At 35.1% G+C, this 13438-nt stretch overlaps 2 protein-coding genes across 4 annotated transcripts; both read left to right on the top strand.

Annotated features, from left to right (window-relative positions):
- The first annotated feature begins 223 nt into the window (after positions 1–223).
- LOC117565854 (ras-related protein Rab-5B-like) lies at positions 224–13249 on the top strand. Of its 3 annotated transcripts, XM_034245174.2 has the most exons (6): positions 227–412; positions 4341–4775; positions 5192–5312; positions 5768–5936; positions 6010–6117; positions 6195–7701. In XM_034245174.2, the coding sequence occupies exons 2-5, from the start codon at positions 4510–4512 to the stop codon at positions 6102–6104; spliced, it is 651 nt and encodes a 216-aa protein (XP_034101065.1). In that variant the 5' UTR covers positions 227–412; positions 4341–4509; the 3' UTR covers positions 6105–6117; positions 6195–7701. The 3 variants fall into 3 exon arrangements, with proteins under 3 accessions (XP_051859276.1, XP_034101065.1, XP_051859277.1); XM_052003316.1 differs by lacking the exons at positions 6010–6117; positions 6195–7701 and adding an exon at positions 12968–13075 and having other exon boundaries at positions 224–412; XM_052003317.1 differs by lacking the exons at positions 227–412; positions 4341–4775; positions 5192–5312; ... (1 more) ...; positions 6010–6117; positions 6195–7701 and adding exons at positions 11366–11710; positions 12127–12247; positions 12726–12894; positions 12968–13075; positions 13150–13249.
- On the top strand, positions 7807–13231 carry LOC117565855 (ras-related protein Rab-5A-like). The gene is made up of 5 exons (XM_034245178.2): positions 7807–8115; positions 8532–8652; positions 9947–10115; positions 10190–10300; positions 13150–13231. Exons 1-4 carry the CDS (start codon positions 7895–7897, stop codon positions 10285–10287), a joined length of 609 nt encoding a protein of 202 aa, XP_034101069.1. The 5' UTR covers positions 7807–7894; the 3' UTR covers positions 10288–10300; positions 13150–13231.
- Positions 13250–13438: the final 189 nt, after the last annotated feature.

The following is a 13438-nucleotide window of genomic DNA, read 5'->3' as shown; positions in this document are numbered from 1 at the left end:
GTGGATTCTTAAGTTTAATTGAGGAAAATTGTTGGAAAACAAAGTGGGTAATTGTTATAAAAATCGCGAACTAAACATAATAATAAAAAATAATGTTTAAAAGTGCAAGTCACGTCTGACATTTGTTGTAACGCCTTGAAATTGACAAAAACAAGAGGCTGACTGGCAACACAACTACGGCTGAGCTGAGTTGTGATGAGAGTCGTGGTGTGGAGCAGAAAGAAAGAATCAGTCGCTGTCTATCTCTGTCTGCGTGCGTTTCGTTTCACCAAGTGCTCCGTGGCTGCGCTACGTACAAAACGCAAATAAGAAATCGTAAATCACAGACAAAAACACAAAACAAAGAGCGTGTGATAAACGTCAAAAAAATATAGCGTGCAAAAAACAACAACAATTAGAAGCTGCGATCAAAGTGCGTAACGTGAAACACAAGTGTTTGGTAGAAAGGGCGCGAGTTGATTTCTCAAATTAATTAAGAAAGTTGTGTAAAAATTTTTCATGTCCACCATTACAATCGTCATCGATAGCAGCCGTCGCTGAGCGCTGAGAGAGAAAGAGAGCGCGAGCGCAATCAATTCGCCCCACAAAAACATACACACACACACACATGTATACTTTGAACCTGCTGCTGCAAAAGTAGTGTGAGTAAACGAGTGCGATAGCTGTCCTCGAATTTGGGTGCGTTGTATGTGAAAGCATGAGCCCGAGAGGGACAGCAGTAAGTCGCTCGACTGCAGCACCGCGCACAGTGGCAACAAATCGCGCAATAATTCTGCGTTTGTTTTTGCACATGAATGATAACCAAAAGGGCGATATAACTGAATAATAGAAGTGCTGCAGGTGTTTAAGACAGTGAACGGAGGTCTCAGCTAATCAGCTCAGAGTTCTTGCGAGTATTCTGTCTGATTCTTTGTTTTATTCTTCTTTTCATTTTTTTGCGTCTTAAAGTGCAAAGCTTCAAAATATCTCTTTGTGCATGTGTGTGAGTGTACTTTGAATTTATCTACAATCGTCGCTTATCGTTGACGCCCCCGGTTCTACTTCGACTTCATATATTATACTTGCACCCTGTATCAAGTATAAGAAGAAAAAATAACAAGAGCCTTCGACAAATGTAAACAATGTCACATATTCAATTTTCTTTGTTTTTGTGCTTTTATTAAATTATCGCTGAATCAGCTAAAAAGAACTGAAATCTGCCGACGTGTTAGAAAACGACATCTCAACTTTCTGGAATTACGATCTTTTTTTTTCTCACTTGTTGAATTTTGAAGGAAAACCAATGCTGGTTGGCATTGGCGTTTACCTTTTACTTAACATTTTATGTTAACGAGGATCTCCCATCAGTTTATCGATAACAATTAGCAACTGTTACTATGTCAAATGATGTGCGTATTTCATTTCCACTTGCTCTCTCAGTACCGTTTGGTCATTTGCTCTCTTTATGGTCATATGAATATTTGTATGTACGTACATATGTGTATGTATGGGTGTTTAGTAGCCGTTTAGTTTTCTGTGTGAATGACGCATCGTCAGCTGTTTAAGTATTGTACGGTAATTTCCTGACTGGCCGCCGCTTTGTACTTTTGTTTTTCTATTTTATTGAATTTTCTACAAACAACGAGTCGCCCGCTGCAGTGTTTATTTCTTGTGGTGATTTCTGGTACGATCGTAGTGTAATTTTCTATATTAGCTGTGGTAGTGTTTGCTAAAACAATTAACAATACAGCCTGTTATTTGGAATATATGTATTTGCTTTTCTCCAAATCATGTGATCTTTTGATTAAGTTCAATTTGAAGCGGCCGTTGCAGTGCAGCTTCATGTGAGACAAAAAGACGGCAAATAAACTGAATTGAACAAAAGCGTTGTAGTAGTATAATAAAATTGCGATAAAAATGCAACGACGTCATTTGGCAAAGCTAGCGAGAGCAGAACAGCAACAAGATGTACTGTTTTAACTTTGAACTGGCAAAGGAGAGTGACAGAGACAGCGATAGTATTGGAGAGTGATATGTTTCATGCACGTGTGTGTAAGTCGAGCTTAGTGACTTCGATATTTACGACCGTGTGTGTGTGTGAGTGTGCACTTTGCTCCTCGAAAGCGTCGAAAGCTCAAAACGAGTATGGAATGGCAAACAATAGAAAACGTCAACTGTTAGTGCGGCAAGGTTTTTTTTAGCGTTTTTGTTGTTGTGATGTTAGTGCTTAATTTAATAACAACACACACATAGACAAACAACTGTCATTTACAGTATGCGGCGCATTCCACTTTCTCTCAGCGTCTACTTCTACTTGCAACTGTATAATTAATTTTGCATTGATTTTTATCAGGAGGCACTCTCCCTCTACATCCGCCCCTATATCTATTTCCGCCAAAGATCTTTCTGCACTCACTCACACTCTATCTCCCTTTCGCTCGACCTCCGCATTGTTGTAGTTCCCGCCTTGTTCCTCCCACAGATTTCTCTGTACAGTTTAGCATCGCACTGTTAATTAATTGTGGAGACGCAGTACGCGAGTGTGGGAGTTAACAGACACACGCACACTACTATTTGCATTTATGAATTACAGCAGCAGCGAATCGACTGAATACTTAGCAGAGAATGTCCAGATTGTGATTCACAGAACACAGAGGACTGATAACAGTTCCAGTTAATGCTACTCTATTGCTCTCTATCTCACTACCTACAGTCGCATGACTAACATTGGGTATAAATGACGCACTGTTGTGTAAAATTTTTTGTAAACTATGCTGATCTTTTGACAAACCAAACAAGCTAATTTTAATATACATGGCAAGTTGATGAAATCGTGCTTGAATCGGATCTGAAGTCATTTAAAAGTGGTTTTCATTTATACTAATTCTTTTGTTGTATCGTGTTGACTGTGAGTAAAGCTATCGCTATGCAGATAAGATAAAACATGTTATCGATAACAGTCTGGCGGTGTGTGCGAGTGTTTTGTTTACAGAGTGTTGCTCATGAAAGAAAAAGTAGACAGATGAGCAATCCATAAAACCCTTTTAGTGTTTAAAGAACACACGTAGACAGAGAGTGTACAATAATTGCGCCTAAACATTTTTAGGGCTTCGCCTGGTTGTTGCGCGTGTTTGAAGTATTTTTAGTTGCTTTGTTGTTGTGATTAGCGCAATTTGCAATTAACTATGTTTGAGTGTATGTAAATGTGTGTGTTTAAATGTTTGTCGCTGACACGCAATCATTTTCTCCTCGCCACATTCTTGACATTGAACTTTGTCGCTCAATTAGCATACGCTAGATTTTAGCTGACCAGCGTTGCCATATTATTTTTTCTTTTTGAATAACAAGAAAACATGCATTTATATATTGGTCTTTAAGTGTGTGCAATAAAATGATAAGATTTCGGCCTTGCCTGACCTTGTTAGAGAGCAAGATAAAAGAGAGCATTAACCGGTTTTGTGTGCTTGTACAAGTATTAGTGAGCTTTCAGCTGAAAAGCTTTACGCTATGTTATTACCATGTACGTGATGTGATAAAACAAAATATGATTTAAGTTTGACTGTTTTGTAGGCAGTGAAGTGCCCAAGAATCAACCTTACAAATAAATATAACAAATATAGTGCTTATCAGGAGAAACAGTTTTCGGCTTTTGTCAAAACAAAATTTTGGTTTGGCACATTGTTAATTTAAATGCCCCTATCACCAAAAGTTTCTATATTTTTTCAGATTTCTAAAAATTATCGTTACAGTCCCTGTTTTTATTATTATAAAAATGATGGTTTAGCTTTTAAATAAAAATAGTATTGTATTTTAAAAATTGTATACTTATATAGACGAAAATAATTTTAGAATACTTTAAATCTCTGATTGTACTGTCGAATAGTGTAATCTCGATCTTGTGAACATGACCTTTACAATGGGCAAGCATTAGTAAGCTTGCTTGGCTGTCAGGTGTGCATGCGACAAAAAGGGGGCTTTAGATATGGCTGTTAATGTGGTGTGATAAAGAAACATACTTTCTGGCCGTCGAGCATGAGAATTGTAGTTTTTGGATGCTTTTTGTTGCCTACCAACATATTTCTTTTGGTGGGGCGTTACTCTGGCATTCATTTTGTCGAATCATTAAACACTGTTACTGTTACTTTAATCTGCATTCTCCACGCTCCGCTGCAAACCACAGAAACGATAACTCAGAATAATGCGTGTGTTCGACATGAATAATGAATTTCGATTAGCGGCAATGCGGCGATGTAAATAAAGGCGCCAGAAGGCCAATGACGCGGCGCAGCGCTTTTATTTTGTTTATCAACGCGCATATTTCGAATATTATTTTCATATCTCATTCTCCCTTTTTTTTATAGATCACACACACTAGCACAGACAGCGAAAGAGAGAGAGAGCGAAGCTTGTTGACCGTCCGTAATTCTATACTGAACATTTTTAGTAAGATTTAAGCGCAACTTAGAGCAACTGCAATAGCAGCAGCAACAACAACACCAGCAAAAACAACAACAACAACAACACAGCAAAATGGCAACAACACCACGCAGTGGGGGCTCCGGCTCTGGAGCCGCACAACGCCCCAATGGAACCTCGCAAAATAAAAGTTGCCAATTTAAATTGGTGCTACTTGGCGAATCGGCTGTGGGCAAATCATCGCTGGTGCTGCGCTTCGTCAAGGGCCAGTTTCACGAGTACCAGGAGAGCACGATAGGTGCTGCCTTTCTCACACAAACCATTTGCATAGAGGATACAGTGGTCAAGTTCGAGATCTGGGATACAGCCGGTCAGGAGCGGTAAGTTTGCAATGAACTGATTAAATACATGTTAAGGTTAACATTAATGTCGATGTAATGTTACTTCAGCTAATAATGTTAAATCAACTGTTAATGTAATGTCGCATATTCTGCTAATGATAACATGACTGTTACTTTAGATGTTAATGGTACTGTTAAAATTACTAAAAACTTAAATTGTACTGTAGTTTAATCTTTCTGATTGATTATCTGAAAGTTAGCATTAATTATGATAAGTATTGTTTTGTCTGTTAATGTTGACTAACCTTTACATTTGATTATACAGTTTTAGTTATCTAAATCTGTATATTACTGCAATAGAAAATTCTACTGCTCATGTTATTACTGCTGTTGCAGTTCATTAAAAATTTATCTTGATAAGGGTTATTTATTAACAAAAATTTCTTCGCTTACAGGTATCACAGCTTAGCTCCCATGTATTATAGAGGTGCGCAGGCCGCCATCGTTGTCTACGATATACAGAATCAGGACAGTTTTCAGCGTGCAAAAACTTGGGTCAAAGAACTACATAAACAAGTGAGTAATGCGTTCAATCAAGCCGCTCTGCATTCTTTCCTTTTGTGCTTCAGTTCTCATTAAACGTACTTCAGCCCTGTGCATTTTTTACGCCGTTTCATGCATACGTATTTATTGAATTGAAACATTGTCTCGTGCATTGAACTTATTTATCATTTCCGGCATTGTTCACGCCTCACTGCATTCACGTCAAATCATGGCCTGTTCAAGGTTTACCAAGAGTAAAAAATCCATTTCATAAATGATGGCTAAAAATAAATGCACGAAAGATAATAAAAATTACCATTTAAGTTTGCTTTTCTGTAATTTGTGATATAATATTGTTGAGTAAATGTTATTATTTTATAGTAATCAAAATTTAGAAATAAAATAATAGAATTCAGGATTTGCTCATGCTCAAATTTTTTCCTGCATACTTGTATTTATCTTTATGTTATTATGCTCTTATTTTTCAGGCCTCACCGAACATTGTCATTGCGTTGGCTGGCAATAAGGCGGACTTGTCTAACATTCGCGTTGTTGAGTTTGACGAGGCGAAGCAATACGCAGAGGAGAACGGATTGTTGTTCATGGAGACGTCCGCGAAGACGGGCATGAATGTCAATGATATCTTCTTGGCAATTGGTAAGTGCTGCTATTAAATCAACAGATTATTGATTATTGCTATACTATATGATTCAATTCTTGTCCATTACAGCCAAGAAACTACCGAAGAACGACAACAATCAGGGATCTGTTATAAAACCAAATGGAAACGAGCCGACTCAAACGACGAACAACTGTTGCAAGTGATGTCCCTTTGTAGGTGTGTGTGCGCCCCTAAGAAAATTGATTGGATCATAGAGAATTTTACATTTAAATCGGTTAATTTTGTCATTGCAGAAAATGAAATTTCCAACGAGAGATTTGAAAAGTTTATGCTGATAATTATAAATAAAAACATTATTTAAAATTTAAAACTAATGCCGGCTCCCAGGGGCAAGCAATTTAATTTCACATAATTGATAATGATGATGATGATGATGGAAAACCAGAAGATAACGATAATATTAATTATAAATTAAATTAAATGATAAAGAAAACCACAAAAAACTAAACCAATCACAACAAAAAACAAAAACGTAAAGCAAATAATAAAACAACAAAAACAACAACAGCATAGTCCCGTTAAAATCAAGCGTAAAATGTTATCAAAAAGTAAACAAAACACAACGCTCCTAACATACTTCTAACTCTGGTCCACGCTCCCCGATTCCCTCACATAGTTCATAACCGCCACTTAGAGAGCTCCTCCTACAATTTCATCTCGATCAGATGCAAAACTTCTAAATAACGCATTAGAAATAATATGGTAAAGAATAAACATGATAAATATGAAAGCGAGAGTTCACGTCGTGTCGTAGAAATGTTTAAAATTGAATTGTAAAGAAAACAAAAACGAAAAAATAATGAAAGAAACTTGATAAGTTTGTTTATAAATGGGTGACGATGAAACCAGAGAAATTCCAGTTGCAGTTGTTCTCAGCAGCGTTCCAAAAAGAAAAAGAAAAAACAAATAAAATAAAAAAGTAATGATGAAGATAAAACCGAAGATCAGTTCAGTTTTGTTCAGTTCAGATCAGCAGCTGAAGATTCGCTCGTCCTCGATCTGTGGCAATGTGTGTGTCTATCCGGCCGTCAAGTTGCGATGGACACGTGTGATAGTTGCAATTTATATAAATTATATATATATACACATATGGAAAAAGAAAACATGAAATAAAAATCTAAAAAACAAAAAAAAAAAAAATTAATAAAAAAAATACATGAAAAGATTGAAAAACATACAAAGAAGAATTAATGAAATTATTCATTTTTGGTTCAAACTTTACGTTTAGCTTATTTTATTTCCACATTCTCTAGCAACAATCGAAGATTAAATGCTACTCTTTAAATTATAGTAACAAAAACAAAAACATAAACATAAAACATAAAAGATAAACAAAATTTCAAAAATTAAGATGAAGTTTAAGCAAATGAAGTGAAGTCTAAGAAGAACAAGTAAATCTTATACATAAACGACTTTGTTTTGACTCGATTCACAAATGCAATTTAATTTTCAATCCGATTTCAATGTATATGTATATCAACCAGCGATCAACCAAGCAAAGCAACAAAAAATATAAAAAACAAAAGAGAAATCAACCAATAAAACGCAGATAAAACAATACGAAAAAAAAGCAAAAACAACAAAGATAACAGCATAAGATATGGGAAAAGATTCGACTCCTAGCAAGCTGTGTGTGTATTTTTCCAATTTATAATTTTTATGTTGTATGTATGTATTTAAATTTAACATTTATAATAAAAATCGTATATATATCTCTATATATATAAAAATGAATCACAATTGTATTGCATTTCTTCACTTCATATCAAATCGTGAATTTTTACACCGCTTTTAGCTATACTTAGCTTAATTGTGATATATTTAGTTATTTACTGAGAACAATGGAGTCTGGAGCTGTTTCCTATGCGGTGGCTCAGTTCGAATTATTCGCTTTAGGAGGAGAGAGCTTAGCTCCATTATAAGAGGGCAGGAGATGGGCAAATCGATGAAAATGCCTTGCGTGATGGATCACTACAAAGTTGTAATTTTAGGTGCTGCTGTAGTGGGCAAATCATCGCTGGTAATGCGCTTCGTCAAGGGCAAGTTTCACGAGTGCCAGGACACCACGATAGGTGCTGCCTTCTTCACACAAACCATTTGCATAAAGGATACGGTGGTCAAGTTCGAGATCTGGGATACAGCCGGTCAGGAGCGGTAAGTTTGCAACGAACTGATTAAATAGATTTTAAGGATTCCGTTAATGTAAATGTAATGTTACTTTGGCTACTAATGTTAAATCAGCTGTTATTGTAATGTTGCATATTCTGCTAATGATAACATGACTGTTACTTTATATGTTAATGGTACTGTTAAAATTACTAAAAACTTAAATTGTACTGTAGTTTAATCTTTCTGATTGAATATCTGAAAGTTAGCATTAATTATGATAAGTATTGTTTTGTCTGTTAATGTTGACTAACCTTTACATTTGATTATACAGTTTTAGTTATCTAAATATGTATATTACTGCAATCGAAAATTCTACTGCTCATGTTATTACTGCTGTTGTAGTTCATGAAAAACGTATCTTGATAAGGGTTATTTATTAATAAATATTTCTTCGTTTACAGGTTTCACAGCTTAGTTTCCATGTATTATAGAAACGCGCAGGCCGCCGTCGTTGTCTACGATATACAGAATCAGGACAGTTTTCAGCGTGCAAAAACTTGGCTCAAAGAACTACGTAAACAAGTGAGTAATGCATTCATTCAAGCCGATCTGCATTCTTGCCTTTTGTGCTTTAGTTCTCATTAAACGCACTTCAGCCCTGTGCTTTTTATTCCCGCTACCCATAGGGTAGAAGGGTATTATAACATTGTGCCGGCAGGAAATGTATGTAACATGTAGAAGAAGGCACCTCAGACTATATAAATTATATATATTCTTGATCAGCGTCAACATCCGAGACGATCTAGCCATGTCGGTCTGTCTGTTTGTCCGTCTGTCCGTATGAACACCTAGATCTCGACTATCAGATATAGAGCTATAATTTTCAACAGCAAGTGTTATGCTTGATGCAAATCAAGTTTGTTTAAAATTTTTGCCACGCCCACTTCCGCCCCCGCAAATCAACAAAAAACGTAATTTTTAATCTAGAGCTGCGAATTTTGAATATACAATAATAACAATAGTAGATATGATTCCTGAAAATTTGGTTGCGATCAGATAAAATTTGTGTAAGTTATTAAAGAAATACTTTTGTATGAGCGAAAACGCCTTCTTACTAGGGCTCTTAGCTGCTTTGGCTGACAATCTGGTATATTGGGCCATCTATGGTATATTTTAAATGTGGTACTATATCGATATACCAAATATACCATTTAGTGTATTTTTAGTATTTTGTAGTATTTTGAAAATAATACCGTAATATTTTGCTTTCATTCAAAATGGGTAGAGGGTATGTCACAGTTGAGCACACACGACTGTAACTTTCTTACTTGTTTTGATTTGCGGTGGCGGAAGTGGGCGTGGTAAAAATTTGAAACAAACTTGATCTGCGTGCAAACATAACAAATGCTGTCGAAAAATAAATTATTGCTCTATCTCTTATAGTCTCTGAGATCCAGTTTTTCATACGGACAGACGGACAGATGGACAGACCGACATGGCTAGATCGTTTCGGCTGTTGACGCTGATCAAGAATATATATAATTTATATAGTCTGAGGTGCCTCCTTCTACCTGTTACATACATTTCCTGCCGGCACAAAGTTATAATACCTTTCTACCCTATGGGTAGCGTGTATAAAAATCCATTTCATAAATGATGACTAAATAATAAAAATTACCATTTAAGTATGCTTTTCTGTAATTTGTGATTTAATATTGTTGAGAAAATGTTTTTATTATTTTATAGTAATCAAAATTTAGAAATAAAATAATAGAAATCAGAAAGAAGTTGCTCATATTCAAATTTTTTTCCTGCATACTTGTATTTATTTTTATGTCTTACAAATTGAAATTTGTGTTACGCGCTTATTTTTCAGGCCCCACCGAACATTGTCATTGCGTTGGCTGGCAATAAGGCGGACTTGTCCAACATTCGCGTTGTTAAGTTTGACGAGGCGAAGCAATACGCAGAGGAGAACGGATTGTTGTTCATGGAGACGTCCGCGAAGACGGGCTTGAATGTCAATGATATCTTCTTGGCAATTGGTAAGTGCTGCTATTAAATCAATAGATTATTCATTATTTGCAATACTAAATGATATAATTCTTGTCCATAACAGCCAAGAAACTACCGAAAAACAACAACAACCAGGGATCTGTAAATATAAAACCAAATGGAAATGAGCCGACTCAAGCAACGAAAAACTGTTGCAAGTGATGTCCCTTTGTAGGTGTGTGTGCGCCCCTAAGAAAATTGATTGGATCATAGAGAATTTTACATTTAAATCGGTTAATTTTGTCATTGCAGAAAATGAAATTTCCAACGAGAGATTTGAAAAGTTTAAGCTGATAATTATAAATAAAAACATTACTTAAAATTTAAAACTAATGCCGGCTCCCAGGGGCAAGCAATTTAATTTCACATAGTTGATAATGTTGATGATGATGGAAAACCAGAAGATAACGATAATATTAATTATAAATTAAATTAAATGATAAAGAAAACCACAAAAAACTAAACTAATCACAACAAAAAACAAAAACGTAAAGCAAATAATAAAACAACAAAAACAACAACAGCATAGTCCCGTTAAAATCAAGCGTAAAATGTTATCAAAAAGTAAACAAAACACAACGCTCCTAACATACTTCTAACTCTGGTCCACGCTCCCCGATTCCCTCACATAGTTTATAACCGCCACTTAGAGAGCTCCCTCCTACAATTTCATCTCGATCAGATGCAAAACTTCTAAATATCGCATTAGAAATAATATGGTAAAGAATAAACATGATAAATATGAAAGCGAGAGTTCACGTCGTGTCGTAGAAATGTTTAAATTTGAATTGTAAAGAAAACAAAACAAAAACAAAAAAATAATGAAAGAAACTTGATAAGTTTGTTTATAAATGGGTGACGATGAAACCAGAGAAATTCCAGTTGCAGTTGTTCTCAGCAGCGTTCCATAAAAAGAAAAAGACAAAAACAAATAAAATAAAAAAAGTAATGATGAAGATAAAACCGAAGATCAGTTCAGTTTTGTTCATTTCAGATCAGCAGCTGAAGATTCGCTCGTCCATAAGATATGGGAAAAGATTCAACTCCTAGCAAGCTGTGTGTGTATTTTTCCAATTTATAATTTTTATGTTGTATGTATGTAATTAAATTTAACATTTATAATAAAAATCGTATATATGTATATCTCTATATATATAAAAATTAATCACAATTGTATTGCATTTCTTCATTTCATATCAAATCGTGAATTTTTACACCGCTTTTAGCTATACTTAGCTTAATTGTGATATATTTAGTTATTTACTGAGAACAATGGAGTCTGGAGCTGTTTCCTATGCGGTGGTTCAGTTCGAATTATACGCTTTAGGAGGAGAGAGCTTAGCTCCATTATAAGAGGGCAGGAGATGGGCAAATCGATGGAAATGCCTTGCGTGATGGATCACTACAAAGTTGTTATTTTAGGTGCTGCTGAAGTGGGAAAATCATCGTTGGTGCTGCGCTTCGTCAAGGGCAAGTTTCACGAGTGCCAGGACACCACGATAGGTGCTGCCTTCTTCACACAAACCATTTGCATAAAGGATACGGTGGTCAAGTTCGAGATCTGGGATACAGCCGGTCAGGAGCGGTAAGTTTGCAATGAACTGATTAAATAGATGTTAAGGTTAACGTTAATGTCAATGTAATGTTACTTTAGCTAATAATGTTAAATCAGCTGTTAATGTAATGTTGCATATTTTGCTAATGATAACATGACTGTTACTTTAGCTGTTAATTGTACTGTTAAAATTACTAAAAACTTAAATTGTACTGTAGTTTAATCTTTCTGATTAATTATCTGAAAATTATCATTAATTATGATAAATATTGTTTTGTCTGTTAATGTTATCTAACCTTTACATTTGATTATACAGTTTAAGTTATCTAAATATGTATATTACTGCAATAGAAAATTCTACAGCTCATGTTATTACTGCTGTTGCAGTTCATTAAAAATGTATCTTGATAAGGGTTATTTATTAACCAATATTTCTTCGCTTACAGGTATCACAGCCTAGCTCCCATGTTTTATAGAGGTGCGCAGGCCGCCGTCGTTGTCTACGATATACAGAATCAGAACAGTTTTCAGTGTGCAAAAACTTGGGTCAAAGAACTACGTAATCAAGTGAGTGATGCATTCAATCAAGCCACTCTGAATTCTAGCCTTTTGTGCTTCAGTTCTCATTAAACGTACTTCAGCCCTGTGCTTTTTTTTACGCCCTTTCATGCATACGTATTTATTGAATTGAAACATATGTTACTCTCGTGCATTGAACTTATTTATCATTTCCGGCATTGTTCACGTCAAATTATGGCCAGTTCAAGGTTTGTCAAGAGTAAAAAATGCATTTCATAAATGATGGCTAAGAATAAATACATGAAATAGTAAGATAATAAAAATTTCCATTTAAGTTTGCTTTTCTGTAATTTGTGATTTAATATTGTTGAGAAAATGTTGTTATTATTTTATAGTAATCAAAATTTAGAAATAAAATAATAGAAATCAGGAAGAAGTTGCTCATATTCACATTTTTTTTCCTGCATACTTGTATTTAAATTTATGTCTTACAAATTGAAATTTATGTTACGCTCTTATTTTTCAGGCCTCACCGAACATTGTCATTGCGTTGGCTGGCAATAAGGCGGACTTGTCTAACATTCGCGTTGTTGAGTTTGACGAGGCGAAGCAATACGCAGAGGAGAACGGATTGTTGTTCATGGAGACGTCCGCGAAGACGGGCTTGAATGTCAATGATATATTCTTGGCAATTGGTAAGTGCTGCTATTAAATCAATAGATTATTGATTATTGCAATACTAAATGATATAATTCTTGTCCATTACAGCCAAGAAACTACCGAAGAACGACAACAATCAGGGAACTGTTATGAAACTAAATGGAAATGAACCGACTCAAACGACGAAAAACTGTTGCAAGTGATGTCCCTTTGTAGGTGTGTGTGCGCCCCTAAGAAAATTGATTGGATAGAGAATTTTACATTTAAATCGGTTAATTTTGTCATTGCAGAAAATGAAATTTCCAACGAGAGATTTGAAAAGTTTATGCTGATAAGCAAATATTCTAAATAACGCATTAGAAATAATATGGTAAACAATAAATATGAAAGCGAACGTTCACGTCGTGTCGTAGAAATGTTTTAAAATTGAATTGTAAAGAAAACAAAACGAAACAAGTTAGAAAGCTACAGTCGAGTGTGTTCGACTGTGAGATACCCGCTACCCATTTTGAATAAAAGCAAAATATTGCGGTATCATTTTCAAAATATACCGAATATACTACAAAAATACTAAAAATA

The sequence above is a fragment of the Drosophila albomicans genome, chromosome 2L (genome assembly GCF_009650485.2).
Source record: "Drosophila albomicans strain 15112-1751.03 chromosome 2L, ASM965048v2, whole genome shotgun sequence".
Lineage (NCBI taxonomy): Eukaryota > Metazoa > Arthropoda > Insecta > Diptera > Drosophilidae > Drosophila > Drosophila albomicans.
Note: the sequence above shows the minus strand (reverse complement) of the source record. Positions and strands in the feature narration are given on the sequence as shown.

Coding starts and splice junctions, on each gene's coding strand:
- LOC117565854 (XM_052003316.1), top strand. CDS start 4,510: ATGGCAACAACACCACGCAGTGGGGGCTCCGGCTCTGGAGCCGCACAA. Junction 4,776..5,191: donor GATACAGCCGGTCAGGAGCG/GTAAGTTTGCAA, acceptor CTTCGCTTACAG/GTATCACAGCTTAGCTCCCA. Junction 5,937..12,967: donor TGATATCTTCTTGGCAATTG/GTAAGTGCTGCT, acceptor TGTCCATTACAG/CCAAGAAACTACCGAAGAAC.
- LOC117565855 (XM_034245178.2), top strand. CDS start 7,895: ATGGGCAAATCGATGAAAATGCCTTGCGTGATGGATCACTACAAAGTT. Junction 8,116..8,531: donor GATACAGCCGGTCAGGAGCG/GTAAGTTTGCAA, acceptor CTTCGTTTACAG/GTTTCACAGCTTAGTTTCCA. Junction 8,653..9,946: donor TCAAAGAACTACGTAAACAA/GTGAGTAATGCA, acceptor CTTATTTTTCAG/GCCCCACCGAACATTGTCAT.